At 42.5% G+C, this 20,525-nt stretch overlaps 1 protein-coding gene across 4 annotated transcripts in view; it reads left to right on the plus strand.

Annotated features, from left to right (window-relative positions):
• agrn (agrin) overlaps nucleotides 1-20,525 on the plus strand; it is a 286,862-nt gene that overhangs the window by 192,833 nt on the left and 73,504 nt on the right. For all 4 annotated transcript variants that reach the window (XM_030732751.1, XM_030732752.1, XM_030732753.1 and 1 more), the window contains 3 exons: nucleotides 4,339-4,563; nucleotides 9,224-9,442; nucleotides 13,690-13,896. In XM_030732751.1, coding sequence (XP_030588611.1) covers nucleotides 4,339-4,563; nucleotides 9,224-9,442; nucleotides 13,690-13,896 — 651 coding nt within the window. The remainder of the gene's footprint in view (nucleotides 1-4,338; nucleotides 4,564-9,223; nucleotides 9,443-13,689; nucleotides 13,897-20,525) is intronic.

Consider the following 20,525-nt stretch of genomic DNA (forward strand, 5'->3'; position numbering starts at 1 on the left):
GGAAGAGGATCACTGTAATCCCCATTCTCCAAAACCCCTCTGCCCCACATTTCTGGAAGACATCGTGGACAGGCAGACATATAAACCTGCCAAAAGGACTCAGAACTGCCTTAGTGGTAGTTCCCACTACACTAGGTTTCTGCGTAACCACAAAAACATGCAAACACACATACACAGACTCACAAGGTGAAAACAATACCACTTAAGCTATAGCTTAGCTTTCGCTCTTATACTTAAGCTGCTACAAAGTGATACCCAGCACTTCAGCAGCTCTGCACTAAACTCTACAGCCAGAAGTGCAAAAGGATTTGCTTCACAGTTGTTGTTGTTATTCTTCAAATTATGCATCACTGTAGTTTGATATAAAATTAATTTCCATGCATGCAGAGGGGAAAAAAACATGCTTGCAGACTTCTTCTCAACATGCGTCATGCAGCTCAGGCAGAGCAGGGAAAGGCACACATTTTGAATTTAGCAAGGTATGTCCACTTGTTTGCAGATGCATTCATGAATTCAATGAGCAAACAGTTTTTGGCAAATTTGCATACCCCCTACCCCCCTTCCCTCTTTTTACCCACGTTGCATTGATTTTATGTTCCTGTAATGCTGCATAGTTTTCAGTTTGAAAACACACACCTTAAAAGTAGGTGGTGCAAGTAACCATCTAACCTCTGCATCTGCAGCACAGCGCGTCACAACCAGGCAAATTTTCATCCCAATTTGAAATCCACTTGGCATGAAAAGAGCAAGTTGCAGAGATGTTCAAGTGTTGATTTGTGAAGGTGTGTACTCAGAATTCCCCACATGATTTCACAATTAGGCACATAGGTGGTTCAGTCACAATGCGCCCCGGAATGGCAGACAATGCCAGCCCTCTGATTTAAATGAAGCAAACCTGCTGAGTGTAGAAATTTGAAGGAGACCTGTCCATACAAATGCTGCATGCTTGTGATTAGGAAAAAAAAAAGGGGGGGGGGGGCAATTGTTCAGTGAAAGAAGCCAATCAAATCCAGGTCCAGCTGTGATGGACTGAAAGGAATGAGTCCAAACTAGATGCATTTCAGAAGCGTAAATAAACCTTAAATGTAAATAAACCCAGGCGTTGTCTCCTTTAAAAGTCTTTTTGAACATTTAAATCTATAAAGCGCTATTCTTTTAATTGGACCCCAGGATGCTGGCTCTTCTTTGGGGTGTCCTCCCGTTCCCTAATCATATGTCATCTCTCACTGTGTTTATGCTGAAATGCCATTGCTTCGGTGTCACTTTGTGTCTTTATCTCGCTGTCTATCTGTATCCTTATCTGTCTTTCTTTCTCATTATCCTTGCAGTCTAAACCACGCTGAGATTTCACTCCAGCAAGGGAGAATGATCTAATTGGCAGCAAGGATCATTCCAATTTAGCCAAACCAGCGCTACAGACTTTTTCAGCTTCCCTCTTTCTCCTCTTTTTTTTTTATGGCACTTTTCACCTGATAATGATTAGAAAATGTAAGTAAAAACTGCATGTAGTTTTCTGCGGTGAGCATTTTTTCCCTTTCTTTTTTTTTTTTTTCATTTGAGCTTGTTACACCGATCACATTCGCCCAGGCAATTTGCCTGCTTGTCTGAGTCTGAGAAGGGGAGCTTATCTGCACTAACGCCCCATCGAGGCTGTGCTTCGTATCCAAATCGGCCCCTGTTAGCATTCAAATCAAGCGCCCCCACCTCTCCTTCCTGTTCTACCTAGCTCTTGTGCCCCTTACTATCGCCTCCACCCCTTCTTGCCTGTCAACACGCCAGATTTGCTTGGAGGAGAAGGGGGGCTGGGGGGAGGGGGGGAAGAAAGCCTAGGCTATTATTTAATGAGATCAAGAAGTGCTGGGGGGATGCTGTTTACTTTAAGGAAAGGAGACTTTCTTGCTCATCTTCTCCTGTTTCTCAGTAGATGTAACTGCAACCTCTTAACAACCACCATTTTCTGGAAGAAGTAAGCATTCTGACAAGGTACTTCTTCTTGTCAGAAAACAACTCCCATTCCCAACAGCAGGTCTATCAAAACAACACAGTAAATGGACTAGTATTTATATAGTGCTTTTCTAGTCTTACTGACCAAACTGCAGAAACCGCTTTCACCCATTCACACAGTGCTTTATGTATCATATGCCAGTAATACATCAATATGGGGTTCAGTATCTTGGTGAGAAGGAGACATCCAAGGGCTTATTTCCCGCAGCCTGTACCAGCATGAGTGCACCAACTCATGGTTAACCTTGTTCGTGTGAAGCCATGGATGAGCTTCCCTATCATTATTAGGTGGCATAAGCTGACCCATAAAGTGGGATTAAGTCATAACATTTTCCTGGTTATTTTTTCTCTTTCTTGTAGTTTTTTCAGCCTGTCTTATATGTGTAAACATGGAGAATAGTATGCTAATAAGAAACATTAGATAACTTAGATAACAGCTGTTGTGCTTTTGTCTAGGAAAATAAATCAAACTGGTGCTCAGACCTGGCTGCCCACCAGGCATCAGTTGAGGTTCTGTATTTTGCCCAAGGCCTGGAGAAGTTGGATATCAGAACATCAACCTTCCAGATAGTGCACGACTACCTCGGTGACAGCCTCCCCCTGAATAGAGTAGACTGTGCTATTCCCAGACAAATTGCACTCTGATTGCTGCATCATTCTTTTAACTTACTTGCAGCCTGTACATTTTCTCAGAGGAGCCTGAGATCGCACCTTCAACCCTGTGATTATTGAGCAGGCTCTTTCTCTTTATTGTATGCTAGGTAGCACTCTGTTTTGTACACGTGCGGTGAATGTAGTTTGTGTGTAATTGCTGCTGCTGTGATTTAACATGACCTTTTACCTGCTCTGGCAGATACAACAAGGTTTTTATTGCAGTTCTGCTCCCACAAGTCATCAGTGCTTCATTGTTCATGTGATTAGACACACATTAGAAGCCAAGCATCACAATTGCTATCTGTTTCGCATGAGCAGCCATTAAGTCATCATTGCCTCACAATGACCTATGATTTTCAGCAATGATTTATGATTTTCAGAGAGGCATTTACTATGAGTCTCTTTCAGTTAGAGACGCAATTACTTTATCATATTTTGTCTTGAAGTTGCTTGTAAATTAGAGTCGGTTTCAAAGTTCTTGTTGCGATACAGCACAAATATAAAATGAAAAAAAAAAAAAGTGTTCATTAAAGAGTCTAACGCACCAAACCTCAAAAGAACTTGACAGGAAAGAGTACGAAAAAAATGAAACGAAAGGAGGGTGGTGGGGATGTGTCATGAAGACGAGGAAGGCGAGGGAGGGGGATATGCTTTGATCAAGAGCACTCCTCATAGCGCTCCTGTCTCCTTACACATCCATAATATATCTCTGCACACATTCCAGTCTCTTATTAACAAGGCAGTGCCATTTCATCCTGGAGGCAGGTATTGAATTTTCAAAAAAAGTGAAAAAAAGAAGAAGAAGACAAACCTGAAACACTCATGTCTGAGGAGAAAAGAAAAAAAATAAAACAAAACAAAGCAAAATGTGCAGCAAAGAGTTTGTGATTCAATAAATGCACACCCCCTTTAAATTAAATTCATCGATGTTGCTTGTAACAAAAGCGGGGATAATATCAGACATTGGTAAATATTTATTCTAAAAGTGGCAGGCTTAGGAAATGAGAGGGCTGCCGATGCTGCGCTTCTCTCTCATGGGAAGGCATGTTTGTCCGTGACAGTCATAAATATGTATCATGCTGTGAGAAGACGGCGATTGTAATCTCATGGCTACCTTTTGTTGAGCGTACGCGAAGGCAAAATTAAAAGTTGCACCTTCTCCTGTGATTGGAGGAAGTCACTCAGCGACAAGTGGCATTCTCTTTAATTAGGATGGAAACAAATTCCCCACAGGAGGGGGGTGTGGGGGGGGTACCCCCACTTCCCTGCTCTCACTTGGTCTAATTTGTGGAAAGGTAAATATTCAAGGGTCGCTTTTCAGCCGTGCCGATTAAAGCATGCTTGAGCGTAGCAACAGAGAATGTGTTGTGAATGCAAAGCCTCTAATCCAATTCACACTACTCTGTGAAATGAAACTTGTTTGTACTAGTAGATAGCTGTGGCAATGCATCTTTACCCAGGGGTGTCAAGTAGTTCTTCAAACCTCAGAATAACTGCGCTGCGCTTCTAAAAGTGCACCAGAAGCCACTTGAATAAGGTGGCCTGTCATTTATGATGCACTCTAGTGTACTGTAGCGCCAAGTGCTGTGACGTATTGCTGCTTGACAGACGTGTCCTTCGATGCAAGAGCCCGTCTGCTTTTGACTAAAGCTTGTTTTTGTGTCTGTCCCTGCCTTGCAGCTCTGAAGGATCCCTGCACAGAGGTGGCCTGTAGTTACGGCAGCACCTGCATCCAGTCGTCAGATGGCTTGTCGGCTAAGTGCATGTGCCCCCTTGGCTGCGAGGGCAAGCCCAAGCAAATAGTGTGTGGTAGCGATGGAAAGGACTACCCGAATGAGTGTGAGCTCCATCAGTATGCCTGCAAGAACAAGAAGAACATACGTGTGCAATACCAAGGACAGTGCGGTAAGCTCTCAGGGGGTTTTCTTTACCTTTTTTTCTGTTTTTAGCATTGATTCTGAACAAAGGTAATAGTGAAAAGTCAATAATAGTGAAGTGTGCAGTTTATTTTTCTTTCCAACCCACCTGCACTCCATCTCTTGTGCTATAAGGGAGTCCCGCTGCTGTGGGGGAGAGGTGTGCCGTCCCTGCTTTATGCTTCTCACATGTTGGCATGGAAAGCCAGGGAGATCCCAAAACAGAGCCGAACCACCAAATATAAATTGTTGCAGATGGAAATAACAGTTTTCTTTTGACTTCAGCAGTACTGTCTGAAATTTGTTTAACGAGCCAAAAACCCCATGATACAAAAAAAAAAAAATAACTGATAGAATCAAGAAAGCAAGCAAACACATTTCCAATGGTGAAAATGTCATTTTTGTTGAGAAATGACTTAAATTACTATCAGAAAACCTTTTCTTCCCGTTGCTCTGTTTACTGCCTTTCTTTTTGTTTTTCTCCCTCATATGCCCCACTTATTTAAAGTGCGTCTCTACTAATTCTCATTCTTCATTCAGGTTTCTTTGCCCCACACAGCTTCTCCTATGGTGCGAATTGTTGTTTTCTCTAAATAGGTTTTTAGAGCTATTGTTTTTTTTTTTTTGTTGTTGTTGCTTTTTTGGCACATGCTTGTTCTCATCAGGAAATTGTTGTTTATTCCCAAGGCGCTTGACTTTTTATTTCTTTTTTTTTTTTCTTGTGGGAGATAGAGGCAAAAGACTGCAGATAGTAACTCTGTCTTTTAGCAGCAGGAGCCTCCAGGAGACAGAGCGGGGTGGTAGGCAACAAGAGATGGATGTGTTTGTCCACAGGCAGAAGGTTGGCCATATAAATCCACCGTGAGTCGGCCAAAGTGACCTGGGTTGCACCGTCTCCCCTGGGGACGGCGTCAGCTCAGGATACTGGTTGCCCCTGATGGTCCTTTAAATCTTCCTACAGCCACTGCATCTAAGCCTTGGCTATTTCAACTTGCTAACCCTAGCCAGGCAAATGCTGTTGATTTATCTACACTGCTAGTTTTTACAGAAAACAGGCCATTCTTTTTGTAATTACCCCACTTGCTCAGCTAGAGGAAAGCATGGATTCGAGAAGCTGTTCTTCTCAGTTAATGGGAGGTAATGGTCTTTCTCTCAGATAATGGTGTGGCTGGCGGGTCAGGCACTGCGTCATGCAGAGACACTATGTGCATTACAATAAAACCCCTGTTTGCTCAGTTGCAAGTCTCTGCAAGCCCTTGTATTGTGCACATAGAAAACAATCCAAGGCCTGGCCTGTGGTCACTCCGCCTCCCACCCCTATGCAGCCAAAGCACTCTGTCCCTTTTTCTGTCCCAGCATTGTCACTCTTTGTATTGCTGCCAGAGGTCTCTGGAAACCATTCTCCCTTATTCTCTGATTCTCATTCGCTTTCTACTCCTTTCCTGATGATGGGGTGTTTCATCCTTGGTGTGTTTTGAATGACTTGCCGGCAGCTTGGCAGTGATTTAATATGTCACGGTGCTACATAAATCCTTTGTCTTCCCACATGCTGAAAGCGTGGCGAGCAGGATAAAGCCCGGGCTCCTGTTTCAAGGAGTAACACCCCCCCATCCCACACATCCACAAACCAATTCCATTATGATCACGGACTGATAGGGCCAGGCGTGCCAGACCAACACTCCCCCGGAAGGAAGGAGGTGCGAGAGAGCAAATCAAACCGATCGTCTCTTCATCTGTTTTCTTGTCTCCTCTTCACAACCAAGGTCCTACTCTGAGATGCTCTCAGCTGCCGGGCCACTGATAATATCTGTGAAGCAGATATTCCTCTTCTCTTCTCTTCTCTTCTCTTCTCTTCTCTTCTCTTCTCTTCTCTTCTCTTCTCTTCTCTTCTCTTCTCTTCTCTTCTCTTTTCTTCTCTTCTCTTCTCTTCTCTTCTCTTCTCTTCTCTTCTCATGTATCATAGATATAAGACTGTTCACTACTAATTAAAAAAATGACATCCTAAAGCTTTATCTAACAGGCCTTGAAAAGTTTTCTTTGGAAGGAAGTGCCATTTTTAACACAATTAAGCCAGCGCTCACCGCATCCTGTTATACTGTGATGCTTTTTTCTTTGCCAGTGAAGCGTTGTTCACTTTTCCAGAGGACCAAAAGATGGTCACAGATGTTTTAGATTATGATCCCTCAGAGTCTAATTACAGTTTTTCACAAATTCTAAGACACATTTCCTGAAACCTTTTGGCCTTTTCTACAAACTTTAAACACAAGACCCAATTTTCAAACTACATTTACAAAACCTTTGACTCTTCACACACACACACACACGCACACACGCACACACACACACAGGAATGCATCAAAACATTTCTTTTTCTATGCTCAAAACTAAACAGTATTTTTAGATCACTCAAACGAGCACTCAGAATCATAACACCACTGAGCCTTCATTACTCACTGCAGCAGAAATCAGTAAACACAGTGTTCAGGACCTGGAACTCAAGTCTTTCCAACTTGATGTGGTTGTCTTGCAATTCCATAAAAAAATACTGAAATAATAATAATAATAATATATGAGTATACACTAAAGGCTCAAGGTTATGGTTGCAGCAGAAAATCTGCTGAGACCGTATTATTCTCTGTTTTCCTACTTGCCTCATTTACATAAGAAGAAAATAGAACAAATCTTACAGAGTTTAGGTTTTATTTATGTTGCATATCTTATGAGGCTTATGTGTGTCATACTATACGTTAGCTATGAAAGTGCCCACTTTCACGTTTTTCTGTTCCAACATACAGTACCGTGCAACAGTCTTGCGCCACCCCTTATTTTTTTGCTTGGTTGGGGAATTGACTGCCTTTATATTGAAACAGCCTGAACTCTCCGAGGCAGCTTTCTTGTCATTTCTTTAAGTAGTCCTCAGGAATGGTTCTCCAGGCTTCTTGAAGGACATTCAAAGCCCTTCTTTGGATGTTTGCTGCTTTTTGTCCTGATCTCTGTCAGGATGATCCCACACTGCTTATTACTGAGGTCCGGGCTCTGCAGAGGTCAATCCATGAGTGATGATGTTCCACTGTGTGTTTTTCTATCCAGGTATTTTGGGGCCATTGTTATGCTCAAAATTGTTGCCAATCAGATGCTTTTTAGATGCTATTGCAGGATGGAACAAAATCTGACCATACATTTCTGTGTTCATAATTCTGTCAATTTAGACAAGATCCCCAACACCTCTGGCTGAAATGCAGCCCCAAACCACGACAGAGATTAAACTCACACAAACAAACAAACAAAAAAAATTTAAGAAAATTTGCCATTCTGGTGACGTACTGTGTCCAGCAGAAGCCTGTACACACACACACACTGCACCTCTTAACGCACAGCTATGCCATGCAAGCTGAATCCTGAAGATTTAGTCATGAATTTTCACAATTTTATGATAAGCCTGTCAAAACTGATCCATCCATCCATCCATCCATCCATCCATCTTCTTCCTCTTCTCCAAAGGAAATACTGTATATCATTTTGAAAAAAACATTTTTTTTGTTTTGGCTATGTAATCAACCAAAATGTTGATTGCAACAGTGCAATGTTTGTGCAATTGGAAGTTTGTAACTGGACATTTTCAGACTTTTCTAACAAACAATTTAAATCAGAGAAATGAGGTTTTTGTTTGTTTCTTTTTGGGTCTGTGTAAAAAAGTAATTTTTCTCAAAACAATCAAAATGGATTTATAGCATTTTGGAAAAGAGCTCTACGCTTGTTCATCCCTTGAATTCAGACCTTTTTCATGCTATGATTCACAGGTCAGTGTTAAGTGGAAAATGGTCAGGTAGGCCTGGACTGAAAATAAGTGAAAAAGCAGCCAATGTCCAAAAAAAAAAAAAAACCTTCAGAAAGCCGGGAGAACCTTTCAAGAACACTTTAAAAAGTGAGCTTGCTGGTTTCAGCTCACTGGGTTGATAAGGTGACCCATATGCTATACACAGTACTGTCATTATAAGAAGTATGACTCATGAAAGTGTTATAGTTATTGTATGTGAAAATGAAAAAGGGGACACTTTCATGATTAATTATTGTGTGAGACGTAAATCTTGTGCTGTAGGTTTCTTCTATTTCATTTCATATGGGTTTTCCTTCCATGTGCAGAATCATGGCGCATCACGGCCGCTCAGTAAAGATCAGTTTGTTCCATTGCTGGTACCAGCCTTCCACTCACCCTTGCTACCTGGCATATATCAGTTTCATTACATAATTAGTAACATCTGTTAACATATTTGAGCCGCTGCATTAAAAAAAAAAAAAAAAAAAGACATCTCTGCTGTAGTTGTGTTTAACTTCTGCCTCCAGTGGTTATTATGCATCACTGTGTGTATCAGTGTGGAAAAATGTGAGAATGTGTTCGGAGATTTACAAAAAAAGATTAAATGAGATCTGCAAATTGCGTCTAACTAGGTGAAAACTGTTAAAGTTTTTTTTTCCCAAACAGTGATTCATTTGATGAATTGGATTGGGACTTTGACAGTGTGGGTCAGAGAATGGGATTCTGTGATTTAGCAAAGGAGAAAAACTGTAAACAGTGAGCTATTTCCATATCATGTTGTACTACATATTATGCTGCACTGCGGTACACAGTCTTAACTCTGTCTCCACAGATTCATGTAAAAACAGTGAGAACAGTCAGAACTGCCGTGTGGAGGCTCTCACCCGCCAGCCGCAGTTCTTTGGGCCGCCCAACTTGTGCCCCCCGGGTGATGAGCCTCTGTGTGCGAGCGACGGCCGGACGTACCCCAGTGAGTGTGCCATGAAGGCGACGGGCTTGCAGAAAGGCATCAAGCTCAGGAAGATCCATGCAGGACAGTGCAGAAGGCTGGGTAAGGATGAAGTTTGTTGTCTTCGTGGAGTGTGCTGAAAAATTCTTGCATCGATACCTGTTGATTGATTGATGCATTTGTTTCGTAATGCAACCCTTTCGACTCAGATCCGAGAAAATCTTGGAAATTCATCTACTGACACAAGCAACTAAAAACTCCAGATGTCATCATTTCAATAAAGGATTCTTATTCCATTAGCTTATTTATTTCTTATTTTACGCTGCATTAAAAACAGTGTTTTTGGCAGACCTCGCCCTCTTCTTCCTGTTAACAATCTAAAAAAAAAAAAAATGCGAGATGATAAGATGCAGTTCATCTGTGTGTAACAACATGTCCTGCAATCCGAACGACAGTATTAGTCGTTCGTTTCAAAACAATCCAGATGAGCATTTTCAAAATGAGCGCCCCCAACATGTGGCTTTGTGTGTCATGGCAGTGTGTAGTGTGGCTGTAGCTCCGGAGGTAGAGCAGGTCACCTACTAACCAGAGGCCTTGTGTTTTAATCCCTGGCTGCTCCAGGCTCCAAATTTCAGTTTGTAAAACCCAATACACTACTTTACTATTCTCTATATTATCTCTGTATATCGGTATGTGAATATGCAGAAGCTAGACTGACCACTCATATTTGAGCAGGCTTAAAGAGGGAACACATCTGCCATAATGCAGTCTTGGAAACAGCAGACTTGCCAGCGAATTTGAACAACTTATGTATCCACTGATACGTGAGAGTTTCCCTTACAAGTAGGCTACACAACTGTCTGCTTGCTTTCAAAGTCTGGCAAATTGGAATTGGATTCAAAGGGCTGACTATTAATAATAGTCTAACTTGTGTTTTACTCTGCACAAATCACTCTTTTTAAACAAAACAAAAGGACAGCAAGTAAAGCACAGTGCATGCAACCTTTAGAAATATTTGGATTGGTAGTGTTATATGTACATGGTACAATGGTTAGTGAAACGTTACCATATATTATGCAAGAGTGGAAATGCTTTCACCCAAGTTTCTACCACGTGCAGGTAGACTAGCATCAAAACCAAACTTTAAAGCTGTGTTCCAGAGAGATAAATTACTCTGGGGTCTCGGGGTCTGTATTGTATCCATGCTAGCACTAGCCTCCTCCAACCTGATAAGAGCCCCCAGGGCTGTTATCTGTGCTATTACAACATGAGGTTTAGACCGTAGTCAACAAAGAGCTGTCAGCTTTTACTGTATGTCTGATACCCATCGGAAGAAATCCAATTTTCCTGCTGTGTTGTTGCTGAAGTCCCACAAAGCTACAGCTGTATTGCTTTACAGCAGTAATGTGCGGAGACCCCCCACCCATGTACTACGACCCCCCCCTCGGCAACACCAAGGACAGATCACTGCAGGGCGTCTTTTGGTATGGTCAGCAGCGAGGGCTGATGCAGCCTGGTTCTTCTTTCTGCTCTGCTTGACAGGCCGGTGTGAGCGTCAGAGCTTAAAATTGCCCAAATCCCAGCCTAAGTAGTGTCGCATGTTTGTGTCGTACGTCAGTGTGTGTGTCCATGCAGACACGTGCATGCATGTGAGCAATGGGATGGACTTTTTTTTTTTCCCCCTCCCCTCCCCTCTCTTTCTGCTGTGCTTTTTCAAATGAAAGAATAATTCAATTTGAAACAGAGATCCATGAAATCATATCCCTAAGCAAATTACAAATTGGTAACTAATGAAAATGGCCATTTCGACTTGTAACCATGACATTGCACATCCTTGTATCCCTCTCACTCTGATACAGCAGCGATGTAATTAAGTGTGGCATGACAGGCTTTTAAAGAGAAGAGAAGAAGGAATTGAATTGGTGTACAAATTTGATCCACTGATCAGGAATGGAATCAATTCAAGTGCCTCCAGAACAGAGGCTTGCCTCAAATTGAATTTTCTCACTTCAGTGGCAAATTTGCCATTTCACATTACCAGTATTTCTTTCTTTTTTCTTAATTTCCACAGTATATTTCTGCTTAGTGAGCCAAAATGGTATGAATGTAATAGCTTAGATTTAAACATGACCCTAAAATGAAATTCATGATGAATTTTTGAGGTTTTTTTTTTTTTCTTAAAGTTATTGCTGAACTTTATTATTAAAGTTAGAGGGGGGCACAGCCAACCTGATATAGTCAAGTTTTTCAGGTAATTGCAGTCTTACTAGGTGTCTGGCTACAAGGTTTGCTTATTTTTTGGCAAAGGCACAACTTAAATAAACCAGAAAATTTTATGGAATGCTAAAAATACAAACAAATTTAAATAAAAATGATATTATCTGCAACCAAAACTATAACTATTGTATTTTAATGTAAACTTACTTTGTGGGTAGTTTTGTCACCTAATGTGTGAACAGATAACCTGATGTAACAGAACCATCGGTGAAGTCATCTGTGTTTGTTAAAGGGCAGAAAACAACACAAAAAATGCATAGCACATGACTGGATGAACCTTCTGTCTATCAGTGTTGCTACAGGCTAGCTTCAAACAGTGACACCAATGAACAGAGCAAGTATAATGTTAATAAAAGAGAGGAAAAACTGAAAGCCAAGAAACAATCAGTGGAGCCAGACATTTCTTACTGTCTTTGTAAGAACACCTGATTGATTGGTTCCAACCACTGCAGTCACCATGCAACATTGATTCCCTTGTGATTGATTGATATTTGCAAATACACTATGTTGTCCAGTGTCCTGTAATATTATATACACTATACTGCCAACAGTATTCACTCAACCATCCAGATCACTGAATTCAGGTGTTCCAGTCACTTCCATGGTGTATCAAACCAAGCACCTAGGCATGCAGACTGCTTCTACAAACATCTGTAAAAGAATGAGTCGCTGTCAGGAGCTCAGTGAATTCCAGCATGATACTGTGATAGGATGCCACCTGTGCAACAATTCCAGTCGTGAAATTTTCTCACTACTAAATATTCCACAGTCAGCTGTTAGTGGGATTATAACAAACTGGAAGCGATTGGGAACGACATCAACTAAGCTACGAAATGGTAGGCCACCTAAAATCACAAAATGGGGTCAGCTGATTCTGAGGTGCATAGTGCACAGAGGTCGCCAACTTTCTGCAGAGTCAGTCAGACCTCCAAACTTCATGTGGTCTTCAGATCAGCTCAAAAACAGTGCATAGAGAGCTTCATGGAATGGCCAAGCAGCTGCATCCAAGCCTTACATCACCAAGCTCAAAGCAGAGTGTTGGATGCAGTGGTGTGACGCACGCTGCCACTGGATTCTAGAGCAGTGGAGACGTGTTCTCTTGAGTGATGAATCACACGTCTCCATCTGGCAATCTGATGGACGAGTCTGGATTTGGCAGTTGCCAGGAGAACGGTACTTGTCTGACTGCATTGTGCCGAGTGTAAAGTTTGGTGGAGGGGGGATTATGGTGTAGGATTACTTTTTAGGAGCTGGACTCGGCCCCTTAGTTCCAGTGAAAGGAACTCTTAATGCTTCAGCATACCAAGACATTTTGGACAATTTCATGCTCCCAACTTTGTGGGAACAGTTTGGGGATGGCCCCTTCCTGTCACAACATGACTGCACACCAGCGCACAAAGCAGGTCCATAAAGACATGGATGAGTGAGTTTGGTGTGGAAGAACTTGACTGGCCTGCACAGAGTCCTGACCTCAACCCAAAAGAACACACACACACACACACACACACACAAACACACACACACACACACACACACACACACACACACACACACACACTTTTACATGTGTATTTATATGTTTTGGATTATGGGCCAGGCTTAAATATATGGATGTCTGATGTGTTCCTTTCATGCATTTCTGGAAACAGCTTAGCCTCTGCTAACATTACTAACCTCAGTAAACAGCAGTAAACATACATATAATTACTGCTTGGATAATTTATAGCCTGCTTTATGTCCTTATGGTTGTACCAGCAAGTTCACACAGGAGGAAGAACAACAGGTTGACACTTCTCACGCATCAAATGTTGTTGTTGTTTTTGTTTTATGCTTGCTAAGTGCCTCTTCAGTGCTTTCATCTATGATGATCAGTCTGTCATGCTGTTACAAAATTGGCAGTTGGAAAGTAAAAGGCCTAATTTGGTGTCAGGGAAAAACCTGAATAAATCAGTGAACGCAGATGCTCCCACATAGAGCATAAAGGTCACTGAATGACTTGATCGGGTAAGGGTTAAGGTTAGGTTATCCCCTGTACAACCCAAACATGCTGCATTATTTTGTTATTCTTGCAGAGGAGTGCCAGGTGGAGTGTCTCTTCAATGCCGTGTGTCTAGTGGAACAGCTGAACGCCCGCTGCTCTTGTGATCCCATCGAGTGCGACGGCGCCTACAAGCCTGTGTGTGGCAGGGATGGTCACACATACACCAATGACTGCATGCGACGCAAGGCAGAGTGTCTGAGCAAAACCCTCATCTCCATCAAGCATCCAGGGCCCTGTGGTGAGTGGAGCTTTTGGGGCTTCACAGTGCTGAATCCCTGTCTTGGTCTGTGCATTTTTAATCCATAGTCAGTCTGATTTTCCTACTGAAGCATCTAGGCCAATGGTATGTTTAGTCTGTACTTGAAACTTTCCTGAAAAGTATCTGAAATGGTTGGGTGATGCTCTCTGAGGGGGGGTGGTTCAGAAAGGATGGGTGTGCCTTCCTTTATAAAAACTGTGCCTTCAATTCGTCACCCGTTCACCTCCCATCCATCTCCTCACCCCTGTCACGCTTCATCCCTGCATCTCAAACAGACAACCAAAACGAAACGCCACCTTCATGTTTCATTCATCCACCCTCTGTCTTCTACTCCTTCACTGGTGCCAGTCTTCCACTTCAGTGGCTTTTGTCGGTTTTTTTTCTCTCTTGTCTTTGTCTTTTTTGTCTTGTGTGCTCTTCTTGTATAAAAAAGCTATTCTTTCTTGTTTCAGTGCGTCAGTCAGTCTGTCTGTCTGTCTATGTCCATTTGGCCGGCTTCCCGGTTGTCTGGCTGCAGGTGGCAAGTGGGGTCACCCGGTGGGCGACCTCATCAAGCGGATTCGGAGGGGTGAAGCCCCTGCCCTCGCTCTGTGTGGACCTAACAGGAGGGGTCTTGTACTGCTGTCTTTTTCCTCTCACTCCTTCTGTCTCTCTGTGTCTCTTTGTGGCATTAATGTCTTTTCTTTCTGTTTACCCTCCTGCAAAGATGTGATCCCTGAGGTTGGAGAAGTCTCCCTGTCTCCTCTTTGTGTTTTATTTCCAACCTAACAAAAAAGAGCCTAACCAGTGCTTACCTCTGATTAATTTCCTATTGCATGTTGCAACATGCACGCCAGCTCCCCACCTAACAGCTTCCCAAACAATCCCCCTCTCCATCATCAGGATTGTATCAGAAAAAGCTTGCAACAGTGCAACAAACTTAGTTTGTTACCATGTGTAAGCATGACTCGTGCAGTAGGGCTGGGGTTTAGTTGCATTTTAATGAAACACTAAATCCTACAAGGTCTTGACAATATGATTGTGCCTGATCATTCAGGTCTTTGTATGTGAGCACTTAAAATTAATTCCTGGATTTAACAGGGAGCCAATGAAGGGCTGGTGCTAAACAAGATGTGACACACAGAAGTGTACTGTAAAGTAGTAGTAGAACTAGTAGTAGGGAATCAGAAATATGAAGTTACTTGATTTTGGTTTAGCATAGACACTGTCTAATGGAGAGCATGTGAGTTACATGAATCACATCCTAAGAGAAGTTGATATTTGGGCAAGTCGCTCATGGTGTTTATGTGACATTTGATAAAATAGGGACTGATGTGTGCTTTTTTTTATGTAGAAGCCAGGTAAAAAGATTGAGGTCAGGGTGTGTGTGTGTGTGTGTGTGTGTGTGTGTGTGTGTGTGTGTGTGTGTGTGTGTGTGTGTGTGTGTGTGTGTGTGTGTGTGCGCAGCTCATCTATTCCGCATTCAGAAGACAAGAGATTTCCTCCTGTTGTATACCAGCTTCTTACCACAGCCGCACCCTTTTCCTAACCTTAGCAGCTATCATATTTGCCCAACCTTAACCATCCCTTTACTATAGTTTACTATAGATTTCGCTCTAAGCTCAAAGCGTCTCATGGTGAGGTGACACAGATATTGGACAAAAAAAAAAAAAGATTTTCTAAACATTAAACACTCTAATTGAACAAAATCCGATTTAATTCGGCTGCCCCATATCAACATTCTTTCTGGTGAAAATAAGAAGCCTGCCAGCTGAGTGTATTGTAAATTGCTCTTTGTTAATAAAAGAAGAATGAAGAGATTTGTTAGCCTCTAAGCTTAGTGAGCCAACCTTAAGCTGCACGCACTTCATTCGAGGTTCAATGTGAAAAGCAGGTTGGCAGAATTTCAACTGATATCTCAAGATGTTCGAGGCCCATTCTGTTCCCTGCGTTGGCAACGCTCTGTCGAGTTTGTTTCCCACTGTTAAAGGGTTGATTTAAAGGGTTGATTCACCCAAATTAAGATGAGATCTTTTCAGTGCAGCAACACAAAAATGCACTGAGTTATCACGCATCATATATTTTGTCCAAGTGTCTCTGTGATCATTTTTAGAGGTGATTTGAAGGCCTCATCTTCAGTTAATCTTCTTTAGAATTGGAAGCGTTTTTTTTTTGCTCTTTCCCATCACAACGCTGATAGCCCAGCGTGCGTGATAAAGCTGGAGTAATCTGCTCATGCTGTTTGGTGTGACATTACCTCAAACAAGAAATCCACCCAACAGACTCATTGTGTAACGACGTTCAGACTTGCTGTCCGCGTTTTCATTGTTGTTGCGACAGAGGCTGATAAAACGGGAGAAATCCGTCCGTCCTCTAGGCAGTGGTGCGAAGCTGAATATCAAAGTTATCTCCAGTCGTCAGCGTCAGGAGACACCAAAACTCATTTGCATTATTCGGCCGTCTGAGCTGTGAATAAATTAAATAGTGGAAATGGCAGTTTGAGCGCTTATATATTTTTGCTCTGTTTCATTATTTCTAGCAAATGGTGTTTGCGTTCAGGCCCCTCCCCTCCCTCATTTGTTTAGCTGTTTTACTTTTTTTTTTTCTCCTCTCTGTTCATCCTTCCTCGTTTCCACGGCGCATCGCAGCCGTCAGTGAATGGTAGTATGTTTCTTTAATGCATTTTTATTGACATTTGCATATTTTTCAAAACAGAGCGCCACGAACGCCACCCCCCCCCCCCCCCCCCCCCCCCACCCCCCCGATACGGTTTTAATTAAACATCAAAAGAGGCAAGCCTAGGTGCCCACTGAGACTGTTGGTTTAGTCAGACAGATGATATGCATGCAAGGAGTGTGTGTGTGTGTATTTGTCAGTGTGTTTGTTTAATCACATTAGAACTTTCTCTCAATTTTTCTTTCTTTCTTTCTTTCTTTAGTGGAACAAATTGTGGCTTGTAGGTCTCTCTCTGTAAAACTAAAAAAGAGATGCATATAATTTAAGGGTGTCGTCCTGACCTCCGAAACACCGACTTGTCCGAAATCAATCAACAGCCTAACACAAAGCACGTGCAAACACGCTTACAGAGTGTGACAGCGCTGTCAAAGGACAGATCATAATGAGCACTGTGTCGTACCCTTCCACACATTCGCTCGCCCACCATGCCAAGATCATAGGCAAAGTTTCATATATCTGATGAGGAAAAAGGAAATTGATAAATTAAATTAGTGTATTTAATATTTATTGAACTTTTTCATTTCATTCTTGTTTCAATGGTTGAGTGGTGGGAGAGGCGGAGTGATCGATCACTCTGCCAGCTGTCAAATGGATGAAATTCTCCAGTTTTGACACAGTCGTAAATCTCTTTTCATGTGGGTGACAGCCCCTAATGTCACCCCTCCCCTGCCGGTACTCACCCCCACAATGGATTGTGCTGTAAAGAAACCAACATGTCTATAATGTCCTGACGGCTGTCCTCCCCAGAAAAAAAAAAACTATTTGATTGATATCTAAACCTTCAATTTAGAGATGAAGACACCACGTGACGTTTGCCTGATTAACTTAAGTCCAGACAGGGTCACAAATCTTCCAGATGTCTGTGAACACGTGAAGGACTTGCTGGAAATGAATCAGAGTAAGCTGCCGGGAAGGAGCATGAAAAGGAGAATGACCAGGTCAGCATCCTTGGATTCTGAGATGGGAACAAAAGACTCCTTTAGCATTAAGGGAAGAAACGATGTATCCACTGTTAAAGAGGTCTTTAGTTATGCTATTTACCGGACTTTGATTAACCTCTTCAGAGACCAGGTTGCTGTTCTACAGCGCGCACCGAGACAATTTCACTAGTAGAGTAAAAACATCATTTCAGCCCCCACAGTGCAGGAGAGCTTGTTTCCATCCAGCGTTTGAATAAAATGCAAGGAAATGTCTGCAGCGGTTAATTTTTAAATGGTAGTGATTAACAGGGTTCAACAACACAATGCAAAGAACTCCTGCTTTTTCCTGTCTGTCCCCTGTGATGTCAACACAACAGGGCACTAGCAGAAACTAAGCAAGGAAGTGTGCATTCTCCTGTTTTCAGCTATATTTAGAGGACCAAGCAACGATGGCAGATTCTTTGATGTGACTTAGAGTATGCACGCAACCAGCTATTGTATCCCATACAGATTTTATAAAAATGTGCCCATTGATAAAGGTAATACTAAATAAAGGAGCAAAATAGAGAGTAACTTGAACTGATAGCTCCTGTATTTGGGAAGCATTTGTGATGCTTTGCTGCCAGAAAGACACTGAGTCAATCTGATGCCGAAAAGCAACAAAGCAACACGAGAAGACCCATTAATTGGAAGAAAATATCTTTTCAACAACTTTTTTTTTTCCCCCCAAATGATTGCGCTTGTTAAAATGCCTTTTTTTAAAAATCGATTTATTTGATATGAGGGAACCAGACTGTGTGTAAAATTAATTACTTTTGCAGTGAAAATGCATAATTAAATCTTTGCTTTCTCTCCTCTGTCTTGGCCCAGAGTCGTACCGCAGCTTACTTCCTGCCCAGCGGGCAAGCTATTTTGGTGCATATTCAGTAGTAATCAATGGAAGAGACTACAGGAGTGCGTAGCTGCTCACCACGGGTCCCTGGAGCCTGTTCATGTACTAGCCTCACGTCTGGTATTAACAGAATAAGAAGTAGAGAAGGCTTTCTAAATTGTTCATAAAACAGTAATACAAGCAGCAGTGTGGCTTTGTAGCACATAGAGGAGGATGATTCAGTAAAATCAGCGACACAGACAATCTATGAGAAGAAACACACACATATAAAAACAAGGAGTGAACAAATGAAGGAGCAAAATCTTTATTCACGACTCTTTTGTCATCTCGTGTGTACACAGCTGCGCGCGAGAGCGAGCTCACAATTACAAGTGCAGAAAAACTCTTGCAAGTGCAAGTTGCTTGGAATGTGTTGCCTGTCGCCTCTGGAGGTTAACACAAAATCACTCAGTGGAAGACACATTGTCATTGACAAAGAGCTCTGCAAAGCAGCAAAGAAAAATCTGTCACCTTAGGTGTCAAGACTTTGTGCAGAATATTTTATCATTTGCATGTTTATTTGATGAGCACCCCCCCCCCTCCGCGTGCCCCATGCGCGTGTACGCTTGTGATTGGACTAACAAACAGTCGTGAAGCCTGAGTATGTAAGTCAGCCTGAGATCAACAGTGCTGTTATTGCTAATCAAGTTAATTAGAGGAAGTGCCGTGGGAGCCTGATTGACGGCAGCTAGGGACCGCTGGTCCACTTACTGCGGCCCGCAGGCTGTCATTGAGCAGAAATTGCAGAGAAATGTGGGTCAACGGGGTGTCAGAAGTGACTTGAGGCAGGCTGGGTGTTGTGTTCCGCTGGGCTGTGATCAGCCATGCAGTTCTTCCAATTCCCACATTTTTCTTTTTCTTTTTTTTTTTTTTTGTTATTTCTTCTGAGGCCATCCTCGTGCCGTAGCTTCTGATTTGATTGGAGATGCAGAAAATGATGAGAACCACTGTTTCGCCTTTTTTTTTGCTTCACGTACATCAAGAATCTTCAGGATCATTTTTTGAAACTTCCTGCGAGACGCACATCCTGATGACAAAATCAGCTCTTTTTTTTGGGTTAAACAAACAATGTTTGCATATCATTTCATCTCTGACGGATACATGTCAAAAGATCAGGGATCCCAGCTTGTCTTTCTTTTTTTCCCCATGTTGTTTTTGCTCGTCTCCATTTTGAAGAGGAACACATTCTTAGTTGTACAAGCACAAAGAGGCTTCGACTCACCTCCTGCCTGTGATAAGTATTCAGTGGTAGACAGACACAGCCTGCGGGTATGCCTTTTGCTGTATGCTAATATAGCCTTTTCTCTGCACCTCCCTCTCCCCCAACTAATATGATACATAAATGTTTTTAATGTGAGGCAGGCAAAGGGAGTCGGATCAAAGCCCTGGCAGTGAAGAAACACAGAAGGCGGGGTTTTGCTGCAGATTGGCTGCACCCTATTGGAATCCTGTGTTGTAATGGGTTGCAGTTGTCGGTGATTATTCTTGCCAGTTGGCTACTGCAAGCATCACCTGGATTACACTGATTCACTGCCCTGCATAATACAGAGAATGATTTGGAATTGCACACAGACCCGAGGGGGAAAAAGTCCAATTAACATATGTATGAGCTGAGCGGAGATGGGAGGAAGCACTCGCCAAAATAATCTCCCAGCATTTCAGCGACATGTTACGGGGGGTTAACAGTGTAGGCCTGCTCACTACAGCAACCACAGTCACAGCCAGAGTCTGACCGGAGCTTGCTGTGCCATCACGCAACCTAACAAGGAGTTGTTAGGTTGTTAGGAGCTTTAGAAGTGACACCGTGGTGTCCTTGCCACTTTATCTGTCATATAACTCCACTAAGTGGGCAATAATAATACTTCAGGCAGACAGGTAAGCAATCGGGGAATCAGAGGAACGTGTCCTCTCAATAGTTGACGTGGCCTGCCAGCGACTCTGCGGCCTGACCTGAAGTAATCCCCTCCTGAGCCCTCAAGTGGGGCCATGCTATTAAAATACCACACTAATTAAAATAGAGAAATTTACATGCCTCCTAGCAG

Source organism: Archocentrus centrarchus, chromosome 7 (genome assembly GCF_007364275.1).
Source record: "Archocentrus centrarchus isolate MPI-CPG fArcCen1 chromosome 7, fArcCen1, whole genome shotgun sequence".
Lineage (NCBI taxonomy): Eukaryota > Metazoa > Chordata > Actinopteri > Cichliformes > Cichlidae > Archocentrus > Archocentrus centrarchus.